This window comes from Protomyctophum parallelum (assembly GCF_964188405.1).
Source record: "Protomyctophum parallelum genome assembly, chromosome: 18".
NCBI classification, from domain to species: domain Eukaryota; kingdom Metazoa; phylum Chordata; class Actinopteri; order Myctophiformes; family Myctophidae; genus Protomyctophum; species Protomyctophum parallelum.
Window position 1 is genome coordinate 43,445,110 of NC_139716.1, and position 15,711 is coordinate 43,460,820.

At 44.9% G+C, this 15,711-nt stretch overlaps 1 protein-coding gene across 1 annotated transcript in view; it reads right to left on the minus strand.

Moving 5' to 3' along the window:
* The window catches only part of dlg4b (discs, large homolog 4b), a gene marked incomplete at both ends in the record, with an annotated part of 47,566 nt that overhangs the window by 14,310 nt on the left and 17,545 nt on the right, over positions 1 to 15,711 (minus strand). Inside the window, 4 exons of the mRNA XM_083789597.1 lie at positions 2,766 to 2,902; positions 4,958 to 5,127; positions 6,127 to 6,251; positions 6,416 to 6,466. Coding sequence (XP_083645723.1) covers positions 2,766 to 2,902; positions 4,958 to 5,127; positions 6,127 to 6,251; positions 6,416 to 6,466 — 483 coding nt within the window. The remainder of the gene's footprint in view (positions 1 to 2,765; positions 2,903 to 4,957; positions 5,128 to 6,126; positions 6,252 to 6,415; positions 6,467 to 15,711) is intronic.

A 15,711-nucleotide genomic window follows, 5' to 3' on the forward strand; every position in this document is an offset into this window, starting at 1 on the left:
ATTATATACACACCACATACACACCACACACACACCCATTATATACACGCCACATACACACCCATTATATACACGCCACATACACACCCATTATATACACACCACATACACACCCATTATATACACGCCACATACACACCCATTATATACACACCACATACACACCCATTACATACACACACCACATACACACCCATTACATACACACACCACATACACACCCATTATATACACACCACATACACACCCATTATATACACGCCACATACACACCCATTATATACACACCACATACACACCCATTATATACACACCACATACACACCACATACACACCCATTATATACACGCCACATACACACCCATTACATACACGCCACATACACACCCATTATATACACACCACATACACACCACATACACACCCATTATATACACGCCACATACACACCCATTACATACACGCCACATACACACCCATTACATACACGCCACATACACACCCATTATATACACACGCCACATACACACCCATTATATACACGCCCACATACACACCCATTATATACACGCCACATACACACCCATTATATACACGCCACATACACACCCATTATATACACACCACATACACACCCATTATATACACGCCACATACACACCCATTATATACACGCCACATACACACCCATTATATACACACACCACATACACACCCATTATATACACGCCACATACACACCCATTATATACACGCCACATACACACCCATTATATACACGCCACATACACACCCATTATATACACACCACATACACACCCATTATATACACACCACATACACACCCATTATATACACGCCACATACACACCCATTATATACACGCACATACACACCCATTATATACACGCCACATACACACCCATTATATACACACCACATACACACCCATTATATACACGCCACATACACACCCATTATATACACACCACATACACACCCATTATATACACGCCACATACACACCCATTATATACACACCACATACACACCCATTATATACACACCACATACACACCCATTACATACACGCCACATACACACCCATTATATACACGCCACATACACACCCATTATATACACGCCACATACACACCCATTATATACACACACCACATACACACCCATTATATACACGCCACATACACACCCATTATATACACACCACATACACACCCATTATATACACACCACATACACACCCATTATATACACACCACATACACACCCATTATATACACGCCACATACACACCCATTATATACACGCCACATACACACCCATTATATACACACCACATACACACCCATTATATACACGCCACACACACACCCATTATATACACGCCACATACACACCCATTATATACACGCCACATACACACCCATTATATACATGCCACATACACACCCATTATATACACGCCCACATACACACCCATTATATACACGCCACATACACACCCATTACATACACGCCACATACACACCCATTATATACACGCCACATACACACCCATTACATACACACCACATACACACCCATTATATACACGCCACATACACACCCATTATATACACGCCACATACACACCCATTATATACACGCCACATACACACCCATTATATACACGCCACATACACACCCATTATATACACGCCACATACACACCCATTATATACACGCCACATACACACCCATTATATACACGCCACATACACACCCATTATATACACGCCACATACACACCCATTATATACACGCCACATACACACCCATTATATACACGCCACATACACACCCATTATATACACGCCACATACACACCCATTATATACACACCACATACACACCCATTATATACACGCCACATACACACCCATTATATACACGCCACATACACACCCATTATATACACGCCACATACACACCCATTATATACACACCACATACACACCCATTATATACACACCACATACACACCCATTATATACACGCCACATACACACCCATTATATACACACCACATACACACCCATTATATACACGCCACATACACACCCATTATATACACGCCACATACACACCCATTATATACACGCCACATACACACCCATTATATACACGCCACATACACACCCATTATATACACACCACATACACACCCATTATATACACACCACATACACACCCATTATATACACGCCACATACACACCCATTATATACACGCCACATACACACCCATTATATACACGCCACATACACACCCATTATATACACACCACATACACACCCATTATATACACGCCACATACACACCCATTATATACACGCCACATACACACCCATTATATACACGCACATACACACCCATTATATACACGCCACATACACACCCATTATATACACACCACATACACACCCATTATATACACGCCACACACACACACACACACACCTGCACACGCACGTCACGTGTGCACAGTTGCACACGTGTTACACAGTGTTTCCACAAAGAATCAGTGGTTTGTAATATTAATAGTTATATTAGTTAGTTAGTGTATTTTCTTTCGCTCGTTATTGTGAGGAAAGCTTTCAGTGAAAATATTTGACGTTATTCAATGTGTGTGTGTGTGTGTGTGTGTGTGCGTGCGTGCGTGCATGCGTGCGTGCGTGCGTGCGTGCGTGCGTGCGTTACTCACAGCCAGTATTTTGTCCCCTATCTGTAGCCGTCCGTCTCTGTGGGCGGAGCCTCCATCTATGATCTTTGTGACGAAGATGCTGCTGTCGCCAGGAACGTGTTGGTTCCCCAAGCCGCCCGCGATACTGAACCCTAAACCTGTATAATATAATAATATACATTAATATTCACTAGAACGTGTTGGTTCCCCAAACCGCCCGCGATACTGAACCCTAAACCTGAATAATATAATAATATACATTAATATTCACTAGAACGTGTTGGTTCCCCAAGCCGCCCGCGATACTGAACCCTAAACCTGTATAATATAATAATATACATTAATATTCACTAGAACGTGTTGGTTCCCCAAGCCGCCCGCGATACTGAACCCTAAACCTGTATAATATAATAATATACATTCATATTCACTAGAACGTGTTGGTTCCCCAAGCCGCCCGCGATACTGAACCCTAAACCTGTATAATATAATAATATACATTAATATTCACTGGAACGTGTTGGTTCCCCAAGCCGCCCGCGATACTGAACCCTAAACCTGTATAATATAATAATATACATTAATATTCACTAGAACGTGTTGGTTCCCCATGCCGCCCGCGATACTGAACCCTAAACCTGTATAATATAATAATATACATTAATATTCACTAGAACGTGTTGGTTCCCCAAGCCGCCCGCGATACTGAACCCTAAACCTGTATAATATAATAATATACATTAATATTCACTAGAACGTGTTGGTTCCCCAAACCGCCCGCGATACTGAACCCTAAACCTGAATAATATAATATACATTAATACAGCACTTGACATTAACCCATTCTGACCGGGCACCCATTTTGGTGTTAGCATCATGTTATGCTTTATCTATTGAAAAATAGCAGATCTACAAGCTCATATCGCGCCACCGAGTGGCGCGATACGAGCTTGTAGGTCTGCTATTTTTGAAAAATCGAAGACACTTTTAGAATCTGATCTCAGGTCAGAATGGGTTAATAATGAAACTGTCAGGATGTAATAGACATTTTTAGAATCTGATCTCAGGTCAGAATGGGTTAAAGCTGCTATAAGCAGTAATATGTCAAATGACTTGTGACTTTTTGTTGGTATTGAGACAGCCAGCAATGGGTAGAATGTTCCCAAAACAATGACAAAGCTTCTAGAAAGATCTTTGAATGCAGATTGTGGCCCCTAGATGTTTCACAGAGACTACATTTTTTGGGGGGAGCGTTCTACCCATTGTTGGCTTTCTGAATACAAAAAAAAAGAAAAGAAAAGTCATTACAATTTTGACATTATATGACTTATAGCAGCTTTAACCCATTCTGACCTGAGATCAGATTCATACGAGGTTTCCACCGGACACACACTGGTCTGATGAACCCATTCTGACCTGAGATCAGATTCTAGAAATGTCAGTCGCTCTTCGATTTTTCAAAAATAGCAGACCTACAAGCTCGTATCGCGCCACTCGGTGGCGCGATATGAGCTTGTAGATCTGCTATTTTTCAATAGATAAAGCATAACATGATGCCAACGCCAAAATGGGTGCCCGGTCAGAATGGGTTAAGACTTGTCGGGACAACTAATACATCTTTCCAGACAAGTGCATTAAAAATATATACTTGCCCTAAGTGTCACTTAGTGGCACTTAGTTTCACTTTTTCCGTGACGCTCCTAGCAGCCAACAATATGGTCTAACTAACATTATTGTCTGGCTTTCCTAATAATCACCTTTCCAATATTGTCCAACATTCCTGTCACAGTCAGGCTACTGCTTAGTATATGATAAGTATAGGCATGTTGAATACATTGTAACAGTCAGGCTACTGCTTAGTATATGATAAGTATAGGCATGTTAAATACATTGTAAGCGAATTTCAAGTAGCATCCAAATGCACGCAAACATAATGCAACGGCTACCACAAACAATCTTAGTCACACACACACACACGCACACACACACACACACACACACACACACACACACACACACACACACACGCACACACACACACACACACACACGCACACACACACACACACACGCACACACACACACACGCACACACACACACACGCACACACACACACACACACGCACACACACACACACACACACACACACACGCACACACACACACACACACGCACACACACACACACGCACACACACACGCACACACACACCTTTGGGTCCTTTGATGAGTTTGATGGTGGTCACACGGTCGGCGAGGCCACGCCTCCTCAACACATACAGCCTGACCACAGGCCCCGCCTCTTTCAGCGCCTCCACGGCGACGGAGTGCGTGACCTCACGCACGTCCACGTCGTTGACCAATACGATGCTGTCGTTCACTCTGCAGGAAGGGATGTAACAGGTAGTGAGGTCATTGACATTAACCCATTCTGACCGGGCACCCATTTTGGTGTTAGCATCATGTTATGCTTTAGCTATTTTTTAGAATCTGATCTCAGGTCAGAATGGGTTCATCAGACCAGTGTGTGTCCGGCGGAAACCTCGTATGAATCTGATCTCAGGTCAGAATGGGTTAAACGTCATTGACCAATATAGTCTTGCGTTGCCAGACTGTTGCCTCATCGTCATACAGTCTGGAGCAACGGACGCTGTGATCCTCATGAGTACAATATACAGTGAATGTGTAGAAAAAATGTAAATATATTTTAAAATATTGTTTCGTGAAACAATATTTGGAAATTGGGTAATGGCAGCTTCCTTACTGGGCTTTGGGGAGGTGTAATTCCAGACTCTATTCGCATTCGGAGATTGTGGAATAGTTTCTACACGAGACTAATACCATGCTGTTGTTCACAGCTGTTGTTTCACTCTGCAGGAAGTGATGTAACAGGATGTGAGGACGGTCTTACAAGAACCCCATACGCGACATTCAAAACTCTACCGACACCAATACACCCCAAAATAATTTCAGAACGTGTTGGCCCCCGAGGGGCCATGACCCCCAGGTTGAGAACCCCTGCCCTAACCCACTGACGTCACTCACTGGTGAAAGTATTGGGTGGAAAATACACTTTGCATCTGTCACATTTATCATATTCCACAATTCGACTATATTATCATATCAAGCATTGGCAGGAAAAGGCAGTATGCTGCTGTTACCACTTGGAAACAAAGCAGGAAGTGATGTCAGTAACAAACTAGTCCTACATAGCCAGACAACTGTTCCACAATCTATAGAGATAGATGTATATATAGATGATTTAGCTGTTTATATGTGATAGATAGATAGATAGATAGATAGATGGATGGACGGACGGACGGACGGACGGACGGACGGACGGACGGACGGACGGACGGACAGACAGATGGATAGATATACCTCAGTCTTCCATCCTGAGCTGCTGCTCCACTCTGGATGATCTTAGTGATGAAGATTGATGGATCGTCTCCGATGTGAGGATTATCTATTCCTCCTGCTATGGAGAACCCTAGACCTGAGTTACCCTTTAACACACACACACACACACACACACACACACACACACACATTATACTGTAGGACTATGACTTTGTGCGTGCGTGCGCCTGTGTGTGACTGTGTGTGTGTGTGTGTGTGTGTGTGTGTGTGTGTGTGTGTGTGTGTGTGTGTGTGTGCATGCCTGTCTCACCCTCTCTAGTGTGATTTCTTCGTATTCCAACTCTGCTTCAGAACCGTTCATCTGGAGAGAGAGAGAGACAGGCAGATAGAGAGAGAGAGAGAGATAGAGAGAGACAGGCAGATAGAGAGAGAGAGAGAGAGAGAGAGAGAGAGAGATATATATATATATATATATAGAGAGAGAGAGAGACAGGCAGAGAGAGAGAGAGAGAGAGAGAGAGAGACAGGCAGATAGAGAGAGAGAGAGAGAGAGACAGGCAGATAGAGAAAGAGAGAGAGAGATAGAGAGAGACAGGCAGATAGAGAGAGAGAGAGAGAGAGAGAGAGAGAGAGAGAGAGAGAGAGATATATATATATAGAGAGAGAGAGAGACAGGCAGAGAGAGAGAGACAGGCAGAGAGAGAGAGACAGTATCTTATCATGGTTGCCATGGTTACTCTCTATAGAAACAGCTGCTGGTCCCTGTGGGGAGGGGCCAGTCTCCATACGTTGGACCTCAACCAATCAGCCAATGGTAAGGAGGAAGCATTCACTCCCACATTAACCTACATATTTGCGCGCGCGCACGCAACCACACAGAAAGATCAATATATTGGCAAGGTTGTGCTCCTTTCAATGCCAAGCCCTTCAGCCGCAATGCTTTATTTTGAAGACCCCAAAAGTTGACCCGGTGAACCGGAAGTAGTAATTGTCCATTACTACTATTACATCTGGGGGGTTGTAACATCTGGGGGGGGGGGGTTGTAAGTGTAACATCTGCTTGGGTTTCTCTTTGAATTAATTAAAGCTCACTCACTGTGGCTGCTCTGAGACTGAGCTCTGTGAATGAATGCTAATGTTTCCATTTCACTGTTGAAATGCAAGAGAAACATATTGCTGTTTTTGCCTTAGTCTTAGACAAATGAAACTCTATTTGTACACCCTCAGAGTTACAGACCTGTTTAATTTAAAGGGTTCAATTTGGAACCCCTTCAAGGAACCCTGAGGGTTCCAGAATCCCACCTTTATAAGCACTGCTTTATATAATATATAAAACTATTAGACAGTATGTATAAAACTAATACAACTAAAAAATGGGGATTCAGAATATGACAGACAGACAGACAGACAGACAGACAGACAGACAGACAGACAGACAGACAGACAGACAGACATAGATATAGATAGATAGATAGATATCCTACCATTCTCTGTCTGTGTCTCTTGGCTTTTCTCACGTTGTTTATGAATCGTCGTCCCATTTTCTTTGCGTACCAAACCGACACAAACATCACTGGCTGACTTCCTTTTATAAAGTTAACAATAACACCACGACCTTTATAAAAACATCACTGACTCCTGTTTAACACCACGACCTTTATAAAAACATCACTGACTCCTGTTTAACACCACGACCTTTATAAAAACATCACTGACTCCTGTTTAACACCACGACCTTTATAAAAACATCACTGACTCCTGTTTAACACCACGACCTTTATAAAAACATCACTGACTCCTGTTTAACACCACGACCTTTATAAAAACATCACTGACTCCTGTTTAACACCACGACCTTTATAAAAACATCACTGACTCCTGTTTAACACCACCGACCTTTATAAAAACATCACTGACTCCTGTTTAACACCACCAACCTGACTCAACCATCACTGACTCCTGTTTAACACCACCAACCTGACTCAACCATCACTGACTCCTGTTTAACACCACCAACCTGACTCAACCATCACCATCACTGACTCACGACACCATTACTAACGAAATTACTGGCTAATTACATCATTAATACTGCTTAACTAACTATCTCTCTCTCTCACACAGTCTCTCTCACACACACACACACACACACACACACACACACACAGACACACACACACACACACACACACACACACACACACACACACACACACACACACACACTTAGAGGATATATCGCGAGAGCAGACAAAAGGGGGGGGGGGGGTTGTTAAGATGGTCGCAAGAGACACACAGATTACATAAACCACTTTACGTGTGTGTGTGTGTGTGTGTGTGTGTGTGTGTGTGTGTGTGTGTGTGTGTGTGTGTGTGTGTGTGTGTGTGTGTGTGTGTGTGTGTGTGTGTGTGTGTGTGTGTGTGTGCGCGTGCGTGTGTGCGTGGGGGGGTATCAAGAGGTGAAGAATATGTATGAATAAAAATGTATTTAGTGAAAAGCTTTTTCTAAAAACTGACACTCACACCCACGCTCACACATCACACAGTAGCTATGTAGCCTGTCAGTCAATCTGATAAATCAATAGTAACAATAAATCTATAATAAAATGTTTGGTTTAAACAAATATATCCGTTTTCCACCAATCAGATCCTTCCGATCTACCAGGAGTCATAAAAAATTCATAAAATGATCCAGTCGATGTTTATGAAATGAATAAGCTGAACGGTCCTCAAAACTCTGCTCTCGTGTCAATCAAACCCAAACCGCTGGAGCAGAATAATCGTTAATTATCCTCGTTAAGTCAGCCGTAAACAGAACGGACTAACGAGCTCGTTAGGACCAGCTTCTCTTAACGATATAAATCCACGCGTTTTTTTTAACAAGCTCGTTAAAAACAACAGCTCGTTTTAAAAATAAATAAACAGAAAACGCCTCCAGTCCGGAGTCTTCTTTCTTCATTACATTAACGAGTATCTTATCCACACTGTCAGCCAATCGGATCTCCTCGTTCCATGCTTTTAGGATCCTCTTGTCAGCCAATAGAAAAGCGCCCAAATAACGATATTTTCTTCTTCTGCACTAAAGATGAAGACGACGTTCACATTCCTCCCAACACCTCGAACTGAACCTTTTGCTGTTTATCTACCTCGACCGCCCGCTGTCTCTCTCTCTGCTTTTTATCTACCTCGACCGACCGCTCTCGACCGACCGCTCTCTCTCTCCCCCCTCTCTCTCTCTCTCTCTCTCTCTCTCTCTCTCTCTCTCTCTCTTCCCCCTCTATCTCTCTCCCCCCTCTCTCTCTCTCACACACAGGCGCGCAGACACACACATGCACGCACCCACCCACCCACGCTTGCACGCACACACACACACACACACACACACACACACACACACACACACACACACACACACACACACACACACACACACACACACACACACACACACACACACACACACACACACACACACACTCTCTCTCTCTCTCTCTCTCTCTCTCTCTCTCTGTCTCTCTCTCTGAAGGAATCCCTCCCTCTATAACTGACGTAATTTGGCTCTTTGCCAAAAAGAGGAGAGACAGGCAGTCAGACACACACAGAGAGAGATAGAGGGACAGACAGTGAGAGATAGAGGGACAGACAGAGATAGGGGGACAGACAGAGAGAGATAGAGGGACACACAGAGATAGGGGGACAGACAGACAGAGATAGAGGGACAGACAGAGATAGGGGGACAGACAGACAGAGATAGAGGGACAGACAGAGATAGGGGGACAGACAGTGAGAGATAGAGGGACATACAGAGATAGGGGGACAGACAGTGAGACAGGCAGTGAGAGAGACAGATGAAGGACAGTGAAACACAGACAGACTCATTGTTGCCATGGGCACCAACATTACGAGTGTTGCTAGGCAACAATAGCTCGGCAAAGTGTATGTGTGTGTGTGTGTGTGTGTGTGTGTGCGCGCGTGCGTGTACGTGCGTGCATGCTCGTGCGTGCGTGCATGTGTGCGTGTACACGAGTGCAGGCCTATGCTAAGCAGTTATTCTCTCTCTCTCTCTGTGACTGTATGTCTTTCTCTCATATTCTGAGATCAATCATATGACGTCTTACAATTTACAATTTAGGCATTCATCAGATTCTCTTCATCCAGAACGTCTTACAGTAAACAAGGACAACACATGGTAGTACATCATATACATAGAAAGTCATCAATGATCATAAGCAATTAAGAACCTAATATCCGTCTAACAATAGAATATCTGTAATGAAGCTATGAGTATACACACTATAGAGTGCTATGTCTACATAAAATACTATTTAACCCATTCTGACCGGGCACCCATTTTGGTGTCAGCATCATGTCATGCTTTAGCTATTTAAAAATAGCAGATCTACAAGCTCATATCGCGCCACCGAGTGGCGCGATACGAGCTTGTAGGTCTGCTATTTTTTGAAAAATCGAAGAACGACTGACATTTTTAGAATCTGATCTCAGGTCAGAATGGGTTCGTCAGACCAGTGTGTGTCCAGTGGAAACCTCGCATGAATCTGATCTCAGGTCAGAATGGGTTAAGCTTGTCGAGGCTAGGGCAAGTGCTACGGGCTAAGATGGAGTCTGAAGTGTCATGGGTGAGGTTTAGATTGAACCCAAATGCAAAGCCACAGTATAGAAAGAGTACATTTCAGAATTTAATAACAGAAAAATAGCAATTCTTACAGCAAATTGCAGGCAGTATAACAGCAGTCCAAAATGCAAAACTTACAAAGACAAATATGCAGGCAAATAAAGAACAGCAGCGAAGAACAGCAGTTCAAAAATGCAAAGCTGGCCCAGGCCGCGCTGTAACCGTCTGGGCACCCGACTGGTAATCCAGTCGCAGTGTGCCGCGGGTTCGACTCCCGAGCCCGACACGGCCTTTACTGCATGTCATCCCCCCATCTCTCTCCCGTTTCCTGTCAGCCTACTGTCTGTCCCTTCAAAAACCAATAAAAGGCGTAAGCCGCAAAAAAAAATATCTTTAAAAAATGAAAAGCTTACAATGAATGAATGCAGGCAGTAAATGTATCAAAGGGTCCAAAAACGCAAAGAGTCCACTAGGTACAAAGCATAAATCCAAGACCAAACACAAAAGCGACAAAGTATAACCTGACAGTGTGTTTTATAGGTGGTGGGTTGATTGCAGAAGTGTCCTCAGGTGTGAAAGGGCCCGGGGCGTGGCACTGTTGGGCTGATGAGAGAGCTGTGTGAGCAGGTGTGTGCAGGCAAGCACTGAGAGATGGAAAGGAATGTGGGAGTGGCTGAAGTGGGGACCCGTCCACGACAACATTGGGAGTGAGTCTGCAGTTCTGATTGCAATTGGAAGTTCATTCCATAGTTTTGGAGCCAGAAGGGAGAATTTGGAACGTGTGGAGCGCTGTCCAGGGTGTTTTAGAGAAGGGAGAAGAGTCTCAGATGTGTGGACCGTCTATTTTACTAAAGTTTCTGCCAGCCGCCCTGTGTTGGCTGATCTGAGTGAGCTGGGGGTGGGGGTGGTGGGTGCATGGGGTTGTAGGGTTGGGTCAGGCAGACCGTGACTGACAGGCATTAGTCCGACACCCTATACCACAAACCCTAACCTGACACTAACCTCACAGGGAACACCCTACACCCTATACCACAAACCCTAACCTGACACTAACCTCACAGGGAACACCCTACACCCTATACCACAAACCCTAACCTGACACTAACCTCACAGGGATCACCCTACACCCTACACCACAAACCCTAACCTCACAGGGATCACCCTACACCCTATACCACAAACCCTAACCTCACAGGGATCACCCTACACCCTATACCACAAACCCTAACCTGACACTAACCTCACAGGGATCACCCTACACCCTATACCACAAACCCTAACCTGACCCTAACCTCACAGGGATCACCCTACACCCTATACCACAAACCCTAACCTGACACTAACCTCACAGGGATCACCCTACACCCTATACCACAAACCCTAACCTGACCCTAACCTCACAGGGATCACCCTAAACCCTATACCACAAACCCTAACCTGACCCTAACCTCACAGGGATCACCCTACACCCTATACCACAAACCCTAACCTGACACTAACCTCACAGGGATCACCCTATACCACAAACCCTAACCTGACACTAACCTCACAGGGATCACCCTAAACCCTATACCACATACCCTAACCTGACACTAACCTCACAGGGAACACCCTACACCCTATACCACAAACCCTAACCTGACACTAACCTCACAGGGATCACCCTACACCCTATACCACAAACCCTAACCTGACACTAACCTCACAGGGATCACCCTACACCCTATACCACAAACCCTAACCTGACACTAACCTCACAGGGATCACCCTAAACCCTATACCACAAACCCTAACCTGACACTAACCTCACAGGGATCACCCTACACCCTATACCACAAACCCTAACCTGACACTAACCTCACAGGGATCACCCTACACCCTACACCACAAACCCTAACCTGACACTAACCTCACAGGGATCACCCTACACCCTATACCACAAAACCTAACCTCACACTAACCTCACAGGGACACCCTACACCCTATACCACATACCCTAACCTGACACTAACCTCACAGGGATCACCCTACACCCTATACCACATACCCTAACCTGACACTAACCTCACAGGGATCACCCTACACCCTATACCACATACCCTAACCTGACACTAACCTCACAGGGACACCCTACACCCTATACCACAAACCCTAACCTGACACTAACCTCACAGGGAACACCCTACACCCTATACCACATACCCTAACCTGACACTAACCTCACAGGGAACACCCTACACCCTATACCACATACCCTAACCTGACACTAACCTCACAGGGATCACCCTACACCCTATACCACAAACCCTAACCTGACACTAACCTCACAGGGATCACCCTACACCCTATACCACAAACCCTAACCTGACACTAACCTCACAGGGATCACCCTACACCCTATACCACAAACCCTAACCTGACACTAACCTCACAGGGACACCCTACACCCTACACCACAAACCCTAACCTGACACTAACCTCACAGGGACACCCTACACCCTATACCACAAACCCTAACCTGACACTAACCTCACAGAGAAGCCACATGGTGAGTCTTAACCAGCCAATGTGTCTTAACCGGCAACGCATGTGGCCGAGACGAAGTCAATTGGATTATTTTCCATTTTCGTTTTTTCATGTCATATGAAAGCAGGGAATCATAGCTTCCAAATGACATATTGGTTGTTTAGTTTGACCCACCAGTTTGCCTTGCAGAGAAACAGCGAGTTGAGAAAACAGGCTTGAAAGGTTCACTTCTGTGGAACATTACACCAGCTACATGTTTAAGCATTTATTTCATATTTACATGTCGATTTCAACTCTGACATTTATTTCAGACATGCTCTAGATTCAAACGATGCCTAATGATTTACGTTGTCATAATTTATAGCACCCGTTTTAACTGTCAGCCGGTGTCCCACATGGAGATCTGTGTGTGTGTGTATGTGCCTGTGTGTGTGCCTGTGTGTGTGTGTGTGTGTGTGTGTGTGTGTGTGTGTGTGTGTGTGTGTGTGTGTGAAGACTGCAAACTGAAAAGTGTACTTGGCAATCAATTCGCCCACTGGCAGATCTGATTGGTTGAGCCTCAATTGGCTGAGGCAGAGGCTGGAAATTGCACAGGTGAAAGGAGTTGGCCTCATTAGGCCCACTGGCAGAGCCTGGCCCAGGTGAAAGGAGTTGGCCTCATTAGGCCCACTGGTAGAGCCTGGCCCAGGTGAAAGGAGTTGGCCTCATTAGGCCCACTGGCAGAGCCTGGCCCAGGTGAAAGGAGTTGGCCTCATTAGGCCCACTGGCAGAGCCTGGCCCAGGTGAAAGGAGTTGGCCTCATTAGGCCCACTGGCAGAGCCTGGCCCAGGTGAAAGGAGTTGGCCTCATTAGGCCCACTGGCAGAGCCTGGCCAGAGCCGTTTGTGGTGGTTCTGGAGAACCGTGGGTCGAATGTGAAGTCGGTGGGTCAAACGGTTCTCGAGTTGCGTGCATTACAAACGTACACACACGTACGTACACACACGTACGCACACACACGTACGCACACACACGTACGCACACACACGTACGCACACACACGTACGCACACACACGTACGCACACACACGTACGCACACACGTACGCACACACACGTACGCAGAGACGTGGCGCATTTTTAGTAGGATAAACCAAGGAGGCCTCAAAGCCCTCTTTATGGAGCATGTACAGCACACAGAGAATCAGAGCTCACTGTGTCCTGCACAGCATCTAATCTATTTAACCCATTCTGACCTGAGATCAGATTCATATGAGGTTTCCACTGGACACACATTGGTCTGATTGACCCATTCTGACCTGAGATCAGATTCTAAAAAAATTCGTAGATCTGCTATTTTTAAATAGCTAAAGCACGACATGATGCTGACACCAAAATGGGTGCCCGGTCAGAATGGGTTAAAAAGCCTGCGGTGACTTTAACAAAAGACGGAAGGTTGGATACCAACTGTTTGATCTGTAAATCAATATATTTAGACATAGGCTCAGTCAAAGACTGAGTTCCCGCTGCCACCCTTAGATCTCCATATATGGAGCTGACCTGTTCTGTCATTCCATTATGTTGATCTGACCTCATCAAACCCTGTACACTCAAGACAAGACACGCTCCATATATATATGGCCAGATCTCATCAAACCCTGTATACTCAAGACACTGCCCCCCGCTGCCACCCTTAGATCTCCATATATGGAGCTGACCTGTTCTGACATTCCATATGTTGATCTGACCTCATCAAACCCTGTACACTCAAGACACGCTCCATATATGGCCAGTACAGAATTCATTCAATATGTTGAGCTGACCGCCCCATGCCAAAGCGCCAGCGCTCACCCAGCAGTCTGCTGTCACCCAGGCGGATGAGAGCACGCGACCTTGAGGTCGCTTCTCACCCTCATAGCGTCTTACTGGTTTAACCCATTCTGAACGGGCACCCATTTTGGTGTCAGCATCATGTTATGCTTTAGCCATTGAAAAATAGCAGATCTACAAGCTCATATCGCGCCACCGAGTGGCGCGATACGAGCTTGTAGGTCTGCTATTTTTTGAAAAATCGAAGAGCGACTGACATTTCTAGAATCTGATCTCAGGTCAGAATGGGTTAATCAGACCAGTGTGTGTCCTAGTGGAAACCTCGTATGAATCTGATCTCAGGTCAGAATGGGATAACTATACAACTTGACGTCACTGTGTTATGAAACGTAGATAGCATTTCATGTAGACCGCGCTCTATTATGCATATAGTTTCATTATATAGATATTCCACTGTTAGGTTTTTACTAGCCCTGGAACATGACTGCCATGATGATTATCATGACAGTCATGCAGAAACTTTGCCCTGTTTTTTGTGCTCGCTGCATTTACAAGATTTCCGTATATATAAACATTCAGATTTCAAATATAAAGTACTCACAAAGTGTCCCACGGGTGTTAGTTAGTAGCAGCGCCAGCG